The sequence below is a fragment of the Necator americanus genome, chromosome I, assembly GCF_031761385.1.
Source record: "Necator americanus strain Aroian chromosome I, whole genome shotgun sequence".
Lineage (NCBI taxonomy): Eukaryota > Metazoa > Nematoda > Chromadorea > Rhabditida > Ancylostomatidae > Necator > Necator americanus.
The window spans coordinates 31,612,895-31,631,332 of NC_087371.1; the positions used below are offsets into that span (position 1 = coordinate 31,612,895).

General features: G+C 36.3%; 1 protein-coding gene across 1 annotated transcript; it reads right to left on the reverse strand.

Moving 5' to 3' along the window:
* Window positions 1-2,151: 2,151 nt before the first annotated feature.
* Window positions 2,152-8,337, reverse strand: RB195_007436 (uncharacterized protein; the record flags this gene model as incomplete). The annotated part of the gene is made up of 15 exons (XM_064181058.1): window positions 2,152-2,219; window positions 2,301-2,421; window positions 3,313-3,466; window positions 3,527-3,681; window positions 3,737-3,863; window positions 4,826-4,934; window positions 5,017-5,111; window positions 5,174-5,322; window positions 5,428-5,486; window positions 5,538-5,644; window positions 7,537-7,646; window positions 7,708-7,752; window positions 8,032-8,103; window positions 8,163-8,230; window positions 8,286-8,337. The coding sequence occupies 15 exons, from the start codon at window positions 8,335-8,337 to the stop codon at window positions 2,152-2,154; spliced, it is 1,491 nt and encodes a 496-aa protein (XP_064037878.1).
* Window positions 8,338-18,438: the final 10,101 nt, after the last annotated feature.

Genomic DNA, 18,438 nt, shown 5'->3' on the forward strand with positions numbered 1-18,438 from the left:
TAGTTACATACATCACCATCTGTAAACGATCTCCTTCCCGTGCCCTAACATCCATACGGATTCCACGTTGCCTCGACAGGAGGAACCAACGCCGTATGCATAGATGCTGTAGTTGTACCCGATGCTCTGACCCCCTTTTGAATGGTTGAAGGATGGACCAACTTCACTTCTGGACGATTGGCGAAGGGATCCTCATCACCTGAGCCTCACCCCATGAACTAGACCCCACCTTCACCTGAGGAGGGTCTGTCTCCTCCCTATCGCACTTATGGCCGTATGGAATGGAAACGCAAATTTAGAATTTTATATATATATATATATATATATTGTAGTGTGTTTGATATAAAACTGAATTTTTAGGCGCATCACTTGGGTACAACTCAATCCTGACTTAATTTCTGTCTCAGATTCTTGATTTCTTTATATTCGTCGTGACTGCAAACTATTTTGAGTGCCTAAAGGAAGACGATAAGAAGGGATGTTCTTCTAGCTCTTAACATGCAAGTATACTTGTATGAAAAGAGCTCTAAGATAAATTTACAGCACCTTTTGACTTCGTTTTATATTTGTTTTATTCTTATATTTGTTATTATTATTTATTATCACTTTTTTATATTTATTATCTTTTTATTTTATATCTGCAGTATAATAAAGGTTTGCCTCATGTCTATGGGCAGAAAATTCCCGTAGATGCGAGTTTTTACGTGGATTACCAGTTTCTTGTATCTTATCAGTTGTTTCAGAATTTTATACCTATTCGTTTGTTCATTCAAAAACAAAAATGAGAAGGTATTTGAAATCTCTGGATGATTATAATATTATTATACCGTCAGATGAAATCTGAACGTCCGGTTAAAATCAGTCATCAGACGTCATCTAATGTCCCAATCGCTTCCCTTAAGTTATGAATACAAATTTAAAGCAGAAGCACTCCCATTAATTTTTTTCGCCAAAAAAAAAATCAAAGATGTTTTTTCTAAACGAATTTTATTTCGCTCTTTTTTCAAGGAATGTGCGAAATATGCGCACTGATGGATGATCTCGTTGGTAAGAATTTTGTTACAAGTGTCTGAATATTCTACATTTAGAAGATATTCAAAGCTGATTTTACATCTTTATTTCTTGGATACCGCAGCAGTTTGTAAACATATTTGGAAGTACTAGACAAACTTTTCGTGTTCCTACTCAGTAATTAACATAGAATGCAAACTTGAAATGGCATGAATGCTACCGTCATTCTGATAAAGATGAGGGTGCTACGTCGAGTAACGTAAACTGTTTACTAACATTTAAAGGCATCACCCCAGAAATCTTGTTCTTTTCCGGGGCACCGTTGTCTACGAAGAGTTGAATTGGAGCGCGCCAGCCTTGTGCACAAGCAGCATCTTCCGGACCGGTTTTACAGCGATTAGGAAGAGATGAACGGAATCACCCTCTTCGCCACAATCAACGATCCCGTATAAGCATAACCCACCTGAAACCCGCACCACCCAAAATTCGTTAGGTGATACCTTTAAGCAGCTGTCTGCCTACATGTATCCAGGTTTTGAAGAAGGATCGGGCGAAAATGGTGAGAGTAACCACAAGCGAGTAGACTTTGTTAGACGTAAATTACTACCATAAAACGGTTCATCCATATCATGCGCGCGTCACCCGCATGATATGGATGAACTGGAGTGAGGTGGTGAAAGAGTACCTGATGATGGCACTCGGCGTGGATAGGTAGTTCAGGCAAGACGTAATGTTTCGTAGAATATGGAATAACGACGAATGGATTGGTTCTGCCCAATCTCTCGTAGAAGATCGAGAAGGTTGGGCAGAGCTGGATTCAAGGAAGACATACCTCGGCTAAGATGCGGGTAATCGCGTCAGGCGATGACATCAGCTCGCCGGTTGATTCAGAGTCAAGTCATTTTCTGTCTCTGCTCTCTTCTGTTCTTCTCATCCCCTTTGCGAACCTGCATTGATCGATATGATCAGCTGAGGTGCTTAGCTGATCTGAGTTGAAAATCTAGGTTGGACGTCATTTCTCTTCTTACAAATCCATTCTTCATTTCGAATTATTTAATTTTTTATTGTAAAATTTTGATCGAAAGACATAAAAATCCATAAGGCACATCTGTTAATGAACCCGCATAATTGTTGTATGCCTTAGCTCCGACTTCCTCCACTCTTGTATAAATCGATGAGTCTCTGGAGCACTTCTCGTTGGTTAACAACTGTAACAACAAAAATTATCAATCTTCAGGGTCAACTCGACCTATTACGATATAATTTGCCAAACACTGCTTTTTACTCACCTTGGAAGACGTACGGTGCACTGAAAAGTATTCCACATGTACCACCAACAGTAATGCCAAAAAAGACGTAGAGCAGCAATCGATCGATAATCATTGCCACGTATTTCCAGTCATCTCGATACTGAACGGTATTGATTTATGCGGGAAAACAATGGTTTTCTGGACGTATTTGAAGTACGAAGGTTTATAAGAGAGACGGTACTGTGGAACGGAGACTGAAAGCTTTTGAGCAGTCAACAATAAGAGAGCGCAAGCGACAAAATTGATATCCCTTTGGAAAGTCGTGGCTAGAAGGGCCAATACAGAAAACCAAAGGTTAACAAAGAGGTTAGGGAAGTTGTAGGAAAGAAAGGGCGAGTGATGCGATTGTAAGCGGACCAGACAACCAACAAACAGTCACGAGTGTTGACCGATCTTTTAAGAATTCTTCCAGTTTTCCAGAATAATCGCGAAGAAACAGATACCGCGGATTTGAACCAAAATAGCGAGCGTGAACGAATATGAGCGAGTAATGAGTGATTCACAGAGGAGAACCTCTTAAAGGCATCAGCCCACGAATCTGGGGTGGTACGGGTTTCAGGCGGGTAATGCTTATACGGGGTCGTAGATTGTGAGAAGAGGGTGATTCCGTTCATCTCTCCCTGTATCAGTGTAAATGGACGACCCGGAATGCTGTTTCTTACGACGACTTGTGTTGCAATGCGCAACCATTGCGTCCCGTGACGCCTGCCATTGGCCGGATTGGGTTTTCAACAAATCGGAGGCGGGGGCGGGGCGCAGTGGTGGCGCTCTGCAACATAAGCCGTCGAAAGAAGCAGCGATCCGGGATCCCACTGATACAGGGAGCGTGAACGGAATCATCCTCTTTCCCACGGTTTACGACCCCGTATAAGCATTACCCGGCTGAAACTCGTACCACCCCAGATTTGTGGGGTGATGCCTTTAAGAAAGGTTTTTACTGATATTTCCTCTTCCAGTTCTGGAAACTGATAAACTGATAAGCTCCACTCACCATTTTATATTCCTCATCTTGTTTCAAATGATCAGTAATGTATTCGATAGCGTCTATCGCTCTCAAAGCATCCGGAGATAGCGGATAGTATGCCGCCGTTACTGGATCTCTAGGTATTTCCGTTGAACTATTCAGTACTTTCATGGTGGCGGTCCTACAAAGAAATTGTAGCTCAGCTATTGATTGGCTGAAGAGACTATGAAAAATTCCTTACCTATCATCGGCACTAGGACAAAACGGATGATGTGTGGCTGGATTGAAGGTGAATTGCCCCAATCCTGGAAGTTGAGCGACGCCCCTCTTCTGACTAGTCAACAACTTTCGTGAAGCCGATTTCGGTCGTTGCATGCACATAACGCAAGGCATCCACTGAACAGCCCAGAGGCGCTGAGCGTATCGAATAGGATAATTTGGGTTCGCTTACCTCTAAGAAGAGTTTTCGCACCCATGCCGGCATTCGATGAGTTGTTGGTCCACGGAAGTAGACATTAATGATGATTACAGTAACCAAGATGGTGATCACGTTGAGCACAAAAGTTAGGAGCAAGTACCTTAGGTTATAGAGGTTAGGGATGACGAAAATATGCGAGAGAAAAAAATCTTCTGCTGTCCCACATTGTAAGGATGTTGAGGACGAACCATCGCATTCAATGTAATCATCGTTTGCTAGCCTACCCTTTCCAAATATCCTACACATTTCTGAGATACTAATTGCGATTGTGAAAATAGGAACCGAAGCGAATAATTTGCAGTACGCAAGCAAATTCAGGGAGTCCCAGAACCGGTCCCAAATCCCAGATTTGGTTCAAAAGCGTAGAGAATGGACTTATTCTCGTTAAAGGGTAAAGGACAAAGTTTCTGGCGTTAATCAATCTACTTGGGATGCGCATCCACGTTCACTTCAATTCGGAATCGTTGGAGGTTCACGAACGTGTAACTGGCCTATACAATGACTTGCAGTGGCTAGCCGGTGTGTCAAGTCAGTGTTTTTATCCTGCCGGACAAGTCTGGTACCAATTTATCGATCCCGAAGGGATGAGAGGCTTGGTGAGCACCAGGGCAGTTTCGAACCTCCGTTCGATCGTGCAAGCAGCGGAACCTCTAACCGCTACACTACACCCGTCCCTATCCTCGTTATCACTCGCTTATTACAATATTTTACAGATGATAAAGACAACAATAGCCTTTTTTTTAAACTTTTCCCTGAATAATATAATCACCATTATTAATTACAATAGTGCCCGAGCTAATGGACAGGTCACCGATCCCTTTCTCCCGGAACTGGGGAGACCGGGGGTCGAGGAAGAGCAATGTCGGGAGAATAAGGAGATGGGGCACCGTGTCCCAGCCTAACTCCTCTAGTTTTTCATGGGTCTACTTAGCTACATGGGGCCTAGCGTTATCGTGGAGAAAGTGCACCGAAGCTCGCTTCGATCATTTTCTTGAACGGCCGATGGTGCTGACTTTTCAAGTTTTGCTTCACAACAAATAAACGAGAATAGGTCTTGCCTACTTTGCCATTAGTGGTATGGTACTTGACGTAGGCGGTAGAATCTTCGACACAAGTAGCAAAAATACAACAATAGATAAGAGAACAGAAATTGTTAACGTCATTTTTTCTCCTGGAAAAAAAGTATGTTCGAATCAACTGAACAAAACAACTGAACATCAACAGTTGATCAATAAGAGCTTGTCTTTTCATACCTGAATCTGTTGGCAAGAAGAACACAGCCATACTCAGGAAAGCCATAAGTACCGTAGGTATAATAAGCACCACAGTGTAGAACAAAGTTTTTCGTCTAGACAGTTTCACTTCAAGAAAAAAAATGGTGCGATATCGGTGCAACTAGCACCTACTTACCGTATTCTAACTTGAAATTCAATTCGACTTCGTTTATTTACTAGTGACGCGGGAGCATCCATCACATCCCATATGGAAGATGGCGCATATTCGGATAGATCCACCCATTCGGCTTGATCAAAATCGAGCTTTATCTCATTCTCATTGTACTGGAATTACATCGACAAACTACGACACACAACAAATAAACGACAATAAACACGACAAATAAATTGTTAAGCTTTCACTTTGAAGAATACATGAAGTGAACTTACCGTCCATGATCCAAATACGAGTGTACAAACTTGTTCATCGAAAGGAAAGAATTCTACGTCTGTAAAATATTCCTACGATGAAAATCACATATCTATTTCTCCTAACTAACCGATGATACAGGAACTTTTATAGATCGCTGGCGGCACCCATAACATCTCACCAAGATAGTTTATAACAACATTGCACATGAATGATACCTCGTAGTTGCCATCAGCGCTGGAAATCGATACGTATTACACATATTGGTAGTATATTGATTTCTTGTACACGTCACTCCATAAATATGAGTAAATATAAATATAGAATAAATAACAAATATAGAATAAATAAACATAATATAAATACTCTATATATTAAATGAGGATATTGAACTCTAAAACCTGAAACTTAGCTATTCATCCACAAGAGCGGTAATATTCTCAGTCGTTGGAGACGTACAGTCAGGTACGAAAACACATGAAGCACAGACGATTGCGCAAGCGGCTGCGCGCTGGAAGCGGTGCGGTCGAGACAGCTGTTGGAATCGTGGTGGGACCATGGTGAACTGCAGAAATGGGTGGCGGTAGCGGGGATCCCTACACGATCCTAACCGCTGCGCTCCACCACGCCGCTTCGAGCGCAACCGCTCAAGCAACTGTCCGTGCTCCATGTAGTTTTGACCCGACTATATTGAAATAATCGCGTAAACCCGGCAAATATCGTAGAGACTTTGCAAGCTGAAGAGAATTCTAGTTCTACGCTTCTTAATCAACCTTAATTAATATCCAAAATTAATTTATTCATTATAATAGGGTCAAAACGACATGAAGCACGTACGCAATTGCGTACGCAGCTTCTCTCTAGGCGCTTCGGTGGAGCGTGGCGGCCTTGCTGGCACCACCCGTTGCTGCAATTTGCAACGGTCCCACCCCGGTCCCAATTGCTGACTCCGCCGCGCGCCGTTTCGAGCGCGTACGCAAATGCACCGCAATCGCACTCGTGATTCATGTCGTTTTGACACGACTATATATCTCATTTATATAATATAGTTTAATTTATATAATATAGTTTATTAATCTAATTTTCAGTTGTGTCCTTTATTGGAAATGATATATAGCACCATCACGTCACGATTGGTCAATGAGCAATCGCCCCGCCCACATTTCACATCTCTCGGCTGACCAATCGTTGTGTGCTCTTGGAATGTGTCCTGATTTGATCCAGAGTATGACATACCGAAGATAAGCTCAATTTGTAAAAATAACCACAGAATGCGATTATTTCCAATGGTCATTTTGATTTAGTGATCGGTTCCGGTGTTGCAATGGACAAGTTTTTTTTTGGGCAGTAAATAAATTGGAAAAAAAAATAGAAAATAGAAATAAAAAGTAGAATAAATAGAAAGAAGAAAATAAAAACCTATTAGTAGTTGAATATAAAAGCCATATGTTCAGTAAAGTGTTCTTCAGCACTTGAACATCCAGAATGACCAATGACCCCACTCTCCATAAATGTTGGTAGCGAAAACTACGTAGAACTTTTTTTTAAAATATACTATAAATATGAAATATGCTTCAAATCTCAGGCAACGACTTATAAACAGAAAGTAAGATAAACAAAAGGAGGAAAGAAAGGAAAACAATCATGATCGTTTCGCTGAGCAATAGTCAATTGATTGGAGAATTGATTGATGTATTGATTGAGGAATACTTGAAAGCTTTCAAACACTTTAAGTAACTTATTTTTGCTATTTTTGTTTATTTTTCTTTCCAAATTTTCCAGTTACATTGCCCATTTTCGATTGTCGTGGAATTTTGGCATGTTGCCATATAGTTTTTAATTGATTTTCTTGAGCCGAAACGTTAGCTGTTGTTTAACAAAGGAAGATCAATACTAATCTTGACTACAGTTCAAGAAGATCAATTAAAAACTACGTTTCTACTTATAGTTTTTCTCGTTGAGGACTATGTTGCATAAAGGTAAAATAAATAAAATAGAGGACAAAATTAAAATGGATCGCCTCGCCTAAGACATTTTTTTTAAAGTAAATTATTGGCTGCTTCCCAAAAATTCTGCTTATCTGATACTGACATGCTTTTGAAAAAAAAAATTCAACAAAATTCCCGAACTTATTGAAAAGAACGATGTCCGGCAGCCAAACTTTATCCGGTGAAACGCGTATCTCACGAATTTCACCATAGTTCACTGGATTCCAACGCATTTGAAAATCATGCCATTTCTGCAAAAAAAAAAGTCAATAAATCGATAAGGTAACAGTGAAGTGAAAATGAAGTATATACCAGTGTTAGCCAAACATTAGTGTGCATCACTTGATCTTTTTCGTCCTGAAATACGAATACTTTAATTTTCGGGGCTAAACCTAAAAAAAAAAATTATTTTAAGACCTAAACCTAAAAGTCTTTTTTTGTCACTTTTTCAAAATTCTTTGTAAACCTAAACCTAAAACTCGTGTTTTTGTCTCTTTTTCGACTGAATTAAAGATTAGGCGAAGATCTGATGTGTTTGCGAAAAACAATCAAGCACGAGGGTAGATAGAAAACGAAAAGAGTAAAGTCACGGAAAAGATTACGGTAGATCCTTTGATTTAACTGTAACTAACTCACCACATTAATGAGCAACACTAATTGTAGCGCCATTTTGACGATAATCGGTATTTCAGAGATGTTTTGTACCGGCTGCAGAAAAAATACGTATCGATTGATGCGGAATAATCTCGGACTGGATGGGGACTTACTTGGATCAGTGAGTTGTAACCGCGAAATACGTCCACCATAAGACGTTCTTCATCATCCGAGGCATTTACTAAATACTTTAAAGTTGTTTAATTGCGTTTAATTAAATCTTTAATAAGGCTTACCGTTGATGATAAAAACAACAAGAGCCGTGTGAATTAATGGCTCAAAACGCATTATTACCGATGTCGAAGGGACATATCTGTTTTCTGTGATCAATCGATAAAATGAGCAATAATAGAACAGAGAGAGAGAGAGAGCTATAGTAATAAATCATGTGGAAAGAGAAGGTTTAAGAGAAAAAAGCTATTAACAACGGTCCTCCAGAAATAAACGGATGAATACTCATAGCCGCCGACAAAAAAATAGGTGAATTTGGGAAGAATTTAATAAAAATGTGAGAAAAAAAGAAAAGAAAAGAGAAAAGGGAAAAATGCGATGAATAACAATGTGGAAATGAAAACGAAGAAATAGAACGCATTGCTTGCAAAGAAATTGTGGAAAATGTGAAAAAAGGCATAGAGAAAATGAATAGGATGGAAGTAAAAGAAATTTTTGAATGGGACAGTTATTTCAAAAAAAGAAATGACAGCAAAAATATGAAATTATTCTCACAAATCCACAAGCGCTAAGCAAAGACACTAAGAACTTCTAAAAATAAAAAGAAACAATTACGTGGGTAAATAATTTAGAAAATGCACGAATATGTTTTTTTTCTCTGAAGAGTTCTAAAAAGTTAAAAAAGTTAGGTTTTTTTTTAAAGAAAATGTTTAAAAAAAGAGAAGAAAAAAGAAGAAAAAAAGAAAGAAAAAAAATTGGTCTCCGAGAGTGTTAGTGTTCTAAAACTAGTTGTTGCTAATGTTAGCAACGTTTCCTCCTTGATTCAGCTCAGAGATGGAAATACTGTCGTACTTTTTAGTATTTTTAAAGTTATTCTAAATCTCGTATAAATTTTTTCTAAGAAATTGTGGTTGCGAATCAATGTAACCACGGATCGATGCAAACGAAACGGAATCACTTGCTGTGCTGCGTTTTTTCTTTCTTACGTCTACAACGTCCCTGGAAAAGATTTATGATCGCATATTTATTTATTTACTTAATTATTCACTTACATGAATTGTGCACCAAAAAGGAAAAAAAGGAAACACATTTGTCTATGTGAAAGCATTCAAGGAAAAATCGGCAAATTCATTGTCAATGGGACCTGGCGCAGTCCTTTTCGTGGCGGGAACGCTTCAAACATATGAGGGCTAAGTAAGCAAAGGGACTAACATTTGAACGCTACTTTTTTCCAGTCAGAGAGAAGTGGGTGGCTCCGTCCATTTTTCCCTGTATCAGTGGAAACGGACGACCCCGGAATGCTGTTTCTTATGACGGCTTATCTTGCAATGCGCAACGTTTGCGCTTCGCCTATGCCCGCCCCGCCTGCGATTCGTCGGATACCCATTCGGACGAATCACAGGCGAGGGGCGGCGAAAGGGTGGCGCGCTGCAATTGAGGACGTCGTAAGAAACAGCGTTCAGGGGTTGTCCGTTTCCGCTGGTACAGGGAGAAATGGACGGAATTACTCTGAAAGTGAAGAGTCAATCTAAAGGTTACTGGAATTTAATGGAAAGTGATTTCACGTGATGAAACTAGTGGATGTATGTAAATCCTTAGTGAAATCCCATCACCTGGTCACTCAACTTGAATTTATTAAGAATTCACACCTGATTTTTTTTAGCGCAGTTTTAGTATTTACTTTCGAAACAAATTTTGTCATACTAGTAAAACGAGAAGTTTAAAATAACTATTTTATTACTTTCTAATATTAATTTTCTATTTTTATTTACATATTTCTCTATTTTTCTCGTGTCTCCTCTTTGATATTTTTTCCTTTTTTCTAGTTTTATACATATTTATTGCACTTTTTCTCGTTCTCTCTCGCTATTACGTCACACTTTTTTTTGTTTTTTTTTTTAAAACTTCATCTAATTCAAACTTTTTCTCCTAACACGCAATCCATGGAGTGGATATAATTGGTGTTGAAACAATGGAATTTTTATGTTAAGAGTCACTAAACAGGAACCTACGAATGCACTTCGTTGAAAATAAAAATAGGAAAAATCCCCTGACTCCTCTCCTTTTTTAAGGGGATTTAGGATGATGAAAATAATTTTGGAGAAGAAGAAAACATGGGGAGCAATGAAAACTGAATACATTCGTTCTTATTTTATTTCATTGACTTCATGGGTATAAGGCTGTTAATCTATAGTTGATGAGACAATTCTGTAAAAAGTGCAGAGTAGCCTTCTATATGGTGCAATAATTTCTCTTGCGAAACTCATCAGTAGATGAATACAGAATTCTTTCTGCCGGGAATAATTTAACGTCATTTTTTGTTGTTTTTCAAAAAAAAAAAGTATCCGATCGATACTGTAAGTTGACCCCTGTTCCGTTCATTTAAAGGCATCACCCCACGAATCTGAGGTGGTAAGGGATTTCCGATTGGCAAAAACTGGACGAGATCGTAGATAGCTGAAACGGGTGGGATCCCGGTCATTTCTTCCTAGTTGCCGTAAAAAACGTCCCAAAAGATACGGCTTCGAGCGTTTCGGGGCGCTACTTTCCACAACGAGTTCGATTGGAGCGCGCCAGCCGTGTGCACGCGCCGCATCTTCCAGACCGTTTTTTTACGGCGCTTAGGAAAAAATGGACGGAATCACCCCCTTCCCTACAATCTACGATCCCGTATACGCAGAAGCCACCTGAAACCCGTACCACTCCCGATTTGTGGGGTAATGAGCACTTCAAGCACTAGCTACTACAAAATCACTGATTCCTCCTTTCATCGAAGACTTCTACCAACTCTTCGAAACGATATTCTAACGCGGAATAGTTAGAAAACGAAAGATTTCTCGAAAATCATGTCCACTAGGAAAAAATCTGTCTACTAGAGAAAAATCAGAGAAAAACTAGAGCATTATTTGTTCTACATTAGGAAAAAACAACAAAAGTAAGAACAAGAGTGTACGGACAGGAAAAATGAGAATTTATTTATTTATCTATTTATTTATTTATTTATTGAAAACACCTGCAGATGTGCTATAAAACAAAAAAAAAAAACGAAATGGAACAGAGTTTGAAAGAATCTCGTCAAAAATAGATAAAGTTGCTGTAAATTGCTGTAAACAGAGTGTGTATCTAAAAAAAACAACAAAATAGTAGGTTAAGGAAAGCAAATTCTAGAAAATATTAGGTAAGTATTAAGAAAAACATATCCTAGAAAATACTGATTGTTCTACTGAAAAAAAAAACATTCTTCCTTAAAAATATGTATCCTGTTGTTAAAGAGAAGAACAATTAAAACATATGAAAATATATATGAAAACTAATAAGATTTGACTCTTGTCCTGAACATGTGAAGAATATATAATAAATAAATAATAAATAATAAATTGTATGAAGGGTCGGAATATGAAGGAATGTTGTAAGGATGTAAGGATGCGTTCATAGCGCGAGCAGTGGAAATCTGTCCGTCGGACATACTAGCGAAATCGCATGCGAAAGCATTCAAATCATAGTCCGTCAAGGATTACGGAGGCGTGGCCGCGTGTGGCGGACGGCTTAATGAAAATCCCTCCCATTGCAGATGCTGTTTGACAATATATAATAGAAATGATGACAAAACAATCGTACAACAACGTCTTTGCAACTTCACATAGAAATATTTCTTCTTATTTTTCTTTTTCTTATTTTCTTTTCTTTATTTATACATATTTATATTTATTATTTATCTATATCATTTCTTCTTATTTTCTTATAGTTATTTTCTTTAAAAAAAAGAAAAAATTGGTATGGTTTTCGGACACGATAAATTTCTTTGTGGAATAGAAATTCTCAGGAGAAACGAATAACTGTTTTGAGAAAAGCGAAAAGCTGAGTGGAGTACTCTACGATTTCCAGATAGCACCGAAAAAAAACAGGTAGTAGAGTTAATCCCAAAGGAATATCTGGACGAGTTATCCGAGAAGCGTGCCTAATTTCCTTTTCGGTTATTTACGACTAGGAGTACGTGAGAATAAGATGGAGCGATAGATTTTTTTCTTTTTTTACAAATCAATAACCTGCCATAACTAAAACGTGTCATAAATTAATTCAAAGAAAGACTAATTTTCGCCCTGAACAACTTAAATTAAAAAAAAAACCCAGAACATGAAAGGCGAGGAAGTTTGGAAGCAGTTCGAAAATTTGAGACAATCGAAAAGATGGACATAAAAACAGGATAAAATCGAGGAAACATTATGATAGTTAAGTTAAGGCTGAGGTTGTAGCAAGAAATGTTCAGATTTTTTTTCGAAAAATTATGTATTTGAGCAAAATCAGATCTACATATCTCTAATTAGTCAATAAAATTCGTAAAAAAAAAGAATTGTGGCTGAGTTCTAAAGCAAGCCAACAGGATTAAACCCTAAGGGAAGTTTATCCGGAAATTTCGAATTTCCATTGCTTAGGTTAAATACTGAAACAATTTCTTTTTTACAAATTATTGAGTTTGTGTATTATACTTTTGAAACACAACTGTTACAAAATTTCTGACAAAAGAAATTTTTTCCAGTTTTCTCAAGCTCAAGAAAGAATTCTTTTAGATTTCAGATTGTTAGATGTTCAAGAAAACTTAAATGCCGAATTTAATTCTAATGTTAGCAGAAGGTGTGTCATATGGAGTTGAAATAAATTATTTTAGAAAAACAAACTAACTTTCTCGTGAAAAAATAAAACAACTTGATGAGAAAAAGATAGAAGGACATTTGTGGGGAATTTTCTCTTTCGCAGTGTTTCTTTTTTCTACTAGTATGCAAGCGGCATAATGAAAACGTTTTTTTTTGTATTGGTAATCCTAACTCATAAATAGTGAGGACATTACTTTAAAAACTGATGAGAAAAAGTATGTTGGTTGGTTGGAAAATTTTTTTTCCTCCTCCTCCTTAATTACCACGTAAAATTACAGAATTCTTCAGAAGTGGACGTAGAAGAATGTAGTACTGTTGGAGACACGAAGAAGTATGCTAATGTATAACTGTAGATAATGCATACCTCTGTTTTTAGCTGCTTACGACTTATTTATTGGCAATTTTTACGAGTGTTTGTTTACTCGTCTCATTTATTTACTATTTACTCAGTTATTTATTAACTCATCAATTAGTATTCCAATGGATTTTAACATTTAGAGAAAATGAAGTTTTTTCCGCTTTAAGAAACGATAAGGTGGATGTAGCGTAGTCGGTAAGAGGTCCGTCGACCAGACTAGCCATGTAATGCGGGTTCAACACCGCACTAGAACCAATCAAACCATTCATCTTTCCGCAGTGTATTTTTCAGGAATCAGACTTGTGTGGGAGGATAAAAATACAGTCTTGATGCCAAGTTATTGTTTACGACCACCACACATGTGTTCGTAAACCTCAACGGATTCTGAATTGAAGTGAGCACGGTGGCTGGCGCAATCCTAAGCAGATTGATTAAAGGCATCGCCCTACGAATCTGAGCTGGTACGGATTTCAGGTGGAGTATTCGTATACGGGATCGTAGATTATGGAGAGTTGGGTTATTCCGTCCATTTCTTCCTAATTGCCGTAAAAAACGGTCCGAAAGATACGGCTTCGAGCGTTCCAGGGCGCTATTTTCTGCGAGTTCGATTGGAGCGTTCAAGGCTGGCGCGCTCCAATCGAACTCGTTGTAGAAAATAGCGCGCCGGATCGCTCGAAGCCTCATCTTCCGGGCCGTTTTTTTTACGGCAATTAGGAAGAAATGGACGGGATGACCCCCTCCTCCTTAATCTACGATCCCGAATACGACGAATAATAATCCACCTGAAATCCATACCACCTCAGATTCGTGGGATGATGCCTTTAATGCCAAATATTTTGTATTTTTTCCACCTTTGAGAGCAGATGTTATGAAGATTGTAATGTCTTTTGTTATTTATTAGTTTTATTATTACATTGAAATACACGTAAACCAACTGCCGGAAGAAGGACTCGAACGGAACTGGGAAAGGGAAGAATACAAAAAACAAGATACAAAAACAAATACAAAAAGCACAAAAAATTAACGTTTGTGATTGATCTTTCTCTATTGGCCATGTTTCACTTCTTGGTTTTTAGTCCTTTTTTCTCAGAAAAACAAGATTTCTTACGTCTAAAAAATGAAAAAGTAGATAAAATTTTTTTAAATTGATAGTTTATTTAGTGCGAACTCATCGCACCGAAGCAGATCGATTTAAGATTTATATTATTACATTTATTATATTTACATTATTATTATTACTATTACTGTTATTATTACTAACATTAATTACATTATTATACCATTATTTATTTATTATATTTACATATTATATATAATATGTGTATGTATATATATACATATATCTTTACTTGATTGATTTTACGTGTATTAATGTTTCGGTGTACATAATGCTGTTGTTTTTCAATAATCAGCAGTTAACTTTTAAGTAATTAGTAATTTCTGAAAACGCAAGAAATATCGGAGAGGCAGGAATTGACTAAAAAATGGCCAAGATATATTTTAAAATATTACATCCATCAGTTACAAAAAAATCGATAACTTCGATATTAATAAAAATAACAAAGTTGTTTAAATAGCAAAGTGAATGGAAATTACTATTTATTCAAAATTTTATTAGTAACAGATTTATTGTAAGGAATATAATACATCAAATAAATGAGTGAATAATAACAAAAAAACGCAAAAAATAAAATAAGAAGTAAATAAATGAATAATAAATAAATGAAGTTTTTAATTTTTAATGACTTAATAAAAATTTAAGTATTAGATAATTAAAAATAATAATAATGAGTAACAATAATTGCGCGGAAATTAATAATGAATAATCGCTAATAAGAAAATAAGAAGTGAATAAACGAGTAATAAATAATTGAAGTTTGTAATCTTTAATGACTTAATAAAAATTTAAGTAATAAGTAATTCAGAATAATAATAATAAATGAATCTCACGAAATAATAATAAATTAGTGCGAATCATCAAATAAGAAGTAAACAAATCAATAATAAATTATTGAAATTTGTATTTTTAATGACTTAATAAAAATTAATGTAATGAATAATTCAGAATAACAATAATGTAATGAACAATTGTACGAATTAACAATAAATAAGCGCGAATAATAAAATAAGAATTAAATAAATTAATGGTAAAAAATCACAAAATAAGAAGTGAATAAATAAATAATAAAGAAATAAAGTTTGTAATTTTTGGTGGTTTATTAAAAATTTAAGTAATAAATAATTCAGAGCAATAATATTAATGAATAACGATAATTACACGAAAAGGAATTGTGTACGATTGAGGAAAAAAAGCACGAAAAGAAATTGTACGATTGGAAAAGAGTGGAACTTTCCGGAAACTACTGCCACTGAAATAACGACTATAATGTGGATCCAGTATAAAAATCGGCGAATGGAGGACGATTGCGGCTTCGGACCACAAATTATCCGGGAATGCTGGCCGGTGTTAAACTTGTTAAGGAAGTATGCGTCTGGATGCAATCATTAACTCGGCGCATCGTAATTCTATGAAAGACGACTAAATGCTGACCAGGTCGAGGAAAAAATCCCTGCAATTCGAATGTGTATCGAATTTCAACAAAGCCTTCACCACGGGACGTCTTTAGCCGTATACGAAAAGTTTTGTGTGTTCGAGAAGTACATATACGTAAGTGAGAATGTGTGTTGAATTGATTGTTATTGAAATAGAAGTGGAGAATATTGCAAACGCGAGCGGATGCGAGTACAAGCGACATACAACGACATGATGTTCCTCAGAAATTTCCCGAAAATTCCTTTGGTTGAAAGTTAAACAATGGAGAAGAAGTTATTGGCTGATTTCCCTGAGCTGTGGCCAAGATTTGTGTTGATCTTTCTTCATTAAACTAATTAGCTAACGTTTCAGCGTAATCGTCTTCGTCAGTGCTTGGTAAAATCGAAGTTATCAGTGAAAACCCTTAAAGCCACCACCCTACGAATTTGGGGTGGTGCTGTTTTCAGATGGGTTATGCCTATACGGGGTTGTAGATTACGGAGAGGGGTGATTCTGTCTATTTCTTCCTGATTGCCGTAAAAAACGGTCCGGAAGATGCGGCGCGTGCACAAGGCTGGTGCGCTCCAATCGAACTCGTAGAAAAGAGCGCATCGGAACGCTCGAAGCTGTATCTTCCGTGCCGTTTTTCACGGCAGTTAGGAAGAAATGGACGGAATCATCCTTCTCCCCATAATCTACGATCCCGTATACGAACACTTCACCTGAAATTCGTACCACCTCAGAATCGTGGGGTGTTTAAGTTTTTTATGGGATAAAAAAAAAAAAAAAAATTTTTTTTTTTTTTTTTAATTTTTTTTAAAAAAAATTTTTTTTTTATTTTATATTTTTCCTTTAACGTATTAACCGTGGATATCAATTCCTAACCATCTCGTACACTCAGAATCCTGTACTTTGGTAATTTATGCTAATTATGTGAATGAATGATTTCAGCAGCGATTTTTTCTGGAAGGAAGAACAGAGGAATATCCGATACATCAATTTTTCCACTTTTTGAAAGAAGTTAGGTTGGAACCAAAATAAACCACGCCCATCATGGGGTAAACAATCGTCACTGAATAACCAAAAAATCGGTTTTTCTTAGAAAGAATAGCCACAATCCAAAAGTTAGGTATCGTAATAATTAAGAATAGGACGAAAAATTGAAAGTTTCCGGCGATTTAATTAATCCAATCAATCAATGAAAGGGAATGAAATTAACTAAAAACGTAGAAATCAATGTGAGCTTCTACAGAGCGCCAGAGAACATATATGTCTTCCTTCGAAACATGAATAAAGACTGTAACCAATTTTTATGCACGATAACACTTCACTCACATCTTACTTCGTTCCAATGTAGGCGTGTAGTAGGCGAAGGAAAAGCCCGAAAGTTTTTAAATTAGTTGTCATTGCAGGTATAAGATGAGGCAGATATTAGGAGACGAGGATAAACAACTTAAGCGATACGAATACGTCGAACAAAGTCGAGTTGTGTATGACGGAAATAAGTGAAATAAGTAAAAGGATACAAATAATAGATAAAAAAAAAATTCAACTGCTAATACCTTAGTAATAATAATCTTACTTAATCTTAATAATTTAATAGTATTGATACCTACTATTAGAAAAAAAGAAAGATCAACACCTGATATGAAGGAAAGTCTAGATCTCCAATTACGGATTCATTTCATTTTTTTCCCAAAATTCCAAAATTTCAGTAAAATATGAAATAAAATAAATAAAATTAAAGTAATATAATATGATAATATGGTCATAAAATAATATGAGGAAAATATGATTATAATTAAAATAATATTTTAAGAATAAGTGTATAGATTTAACACAAAAACATAGTTTTAAAATAGTTCAGTATAGAAATCGATTAGAGATCTGATCAAGGAATGATCTTTGGATGACGAAGAACAACCACTAGATTGCTTCAATTGAGGATTTTGGAGCGTGCATGAAGCTACTGGTACATGAATGTCCAGAATAGTCAAGTAACTGTAATTAATTGAGTATTAATTGAGTAATAAACTAATAAAAACATTTCCGACTTTCTATAAATAAAAAATTAGGGATCGTACACTGCGCTAACAAAAACGTTAGGAAATCAAGAAAAACGTTAATAAGCTAAGAAAAACGTCAAGAAATTTAAAAAAAAACATTAATAAGTTAAGAAAACGTTTGCGACTTACTATTAATAAAAAATTAGGGATTTTCTATTATTTCTGCAGGAGAATAGCATGTCCGTCGTACACTGCGCTAACAAAAACGTTCAGAAATTACGAAAAACGTTAATAAGCTAACAAAAATTACGAACTTAATTAATTACTAAAAACGTTAAGAAATTAAGAAAAAAAGTTAATAAGCTAAAAAAAACGTTAAGAAATTAAGAAAAACGTTAATAAGCTAAGACAAACGTTAAGAAATTAAGAAAAAAGTTAATAAGCTAAGACAAACGTTAAGAAACTAAGAAGAACGTTGATAAGCTAACAAAAATTACTTACTTAAATATTATAATTACTAAAAATGTTAAGAAATTAAGAAAAAACTAAGAAAAACTTTAATAAGCTAAGAAAAATGTTTGTGACTTACTACTAATAAATAAATTAGGAAATTTCTATTATTTTCTACAGGAGAATAGCACGCGTCCGTCGTACACTGCTGCTTCCATC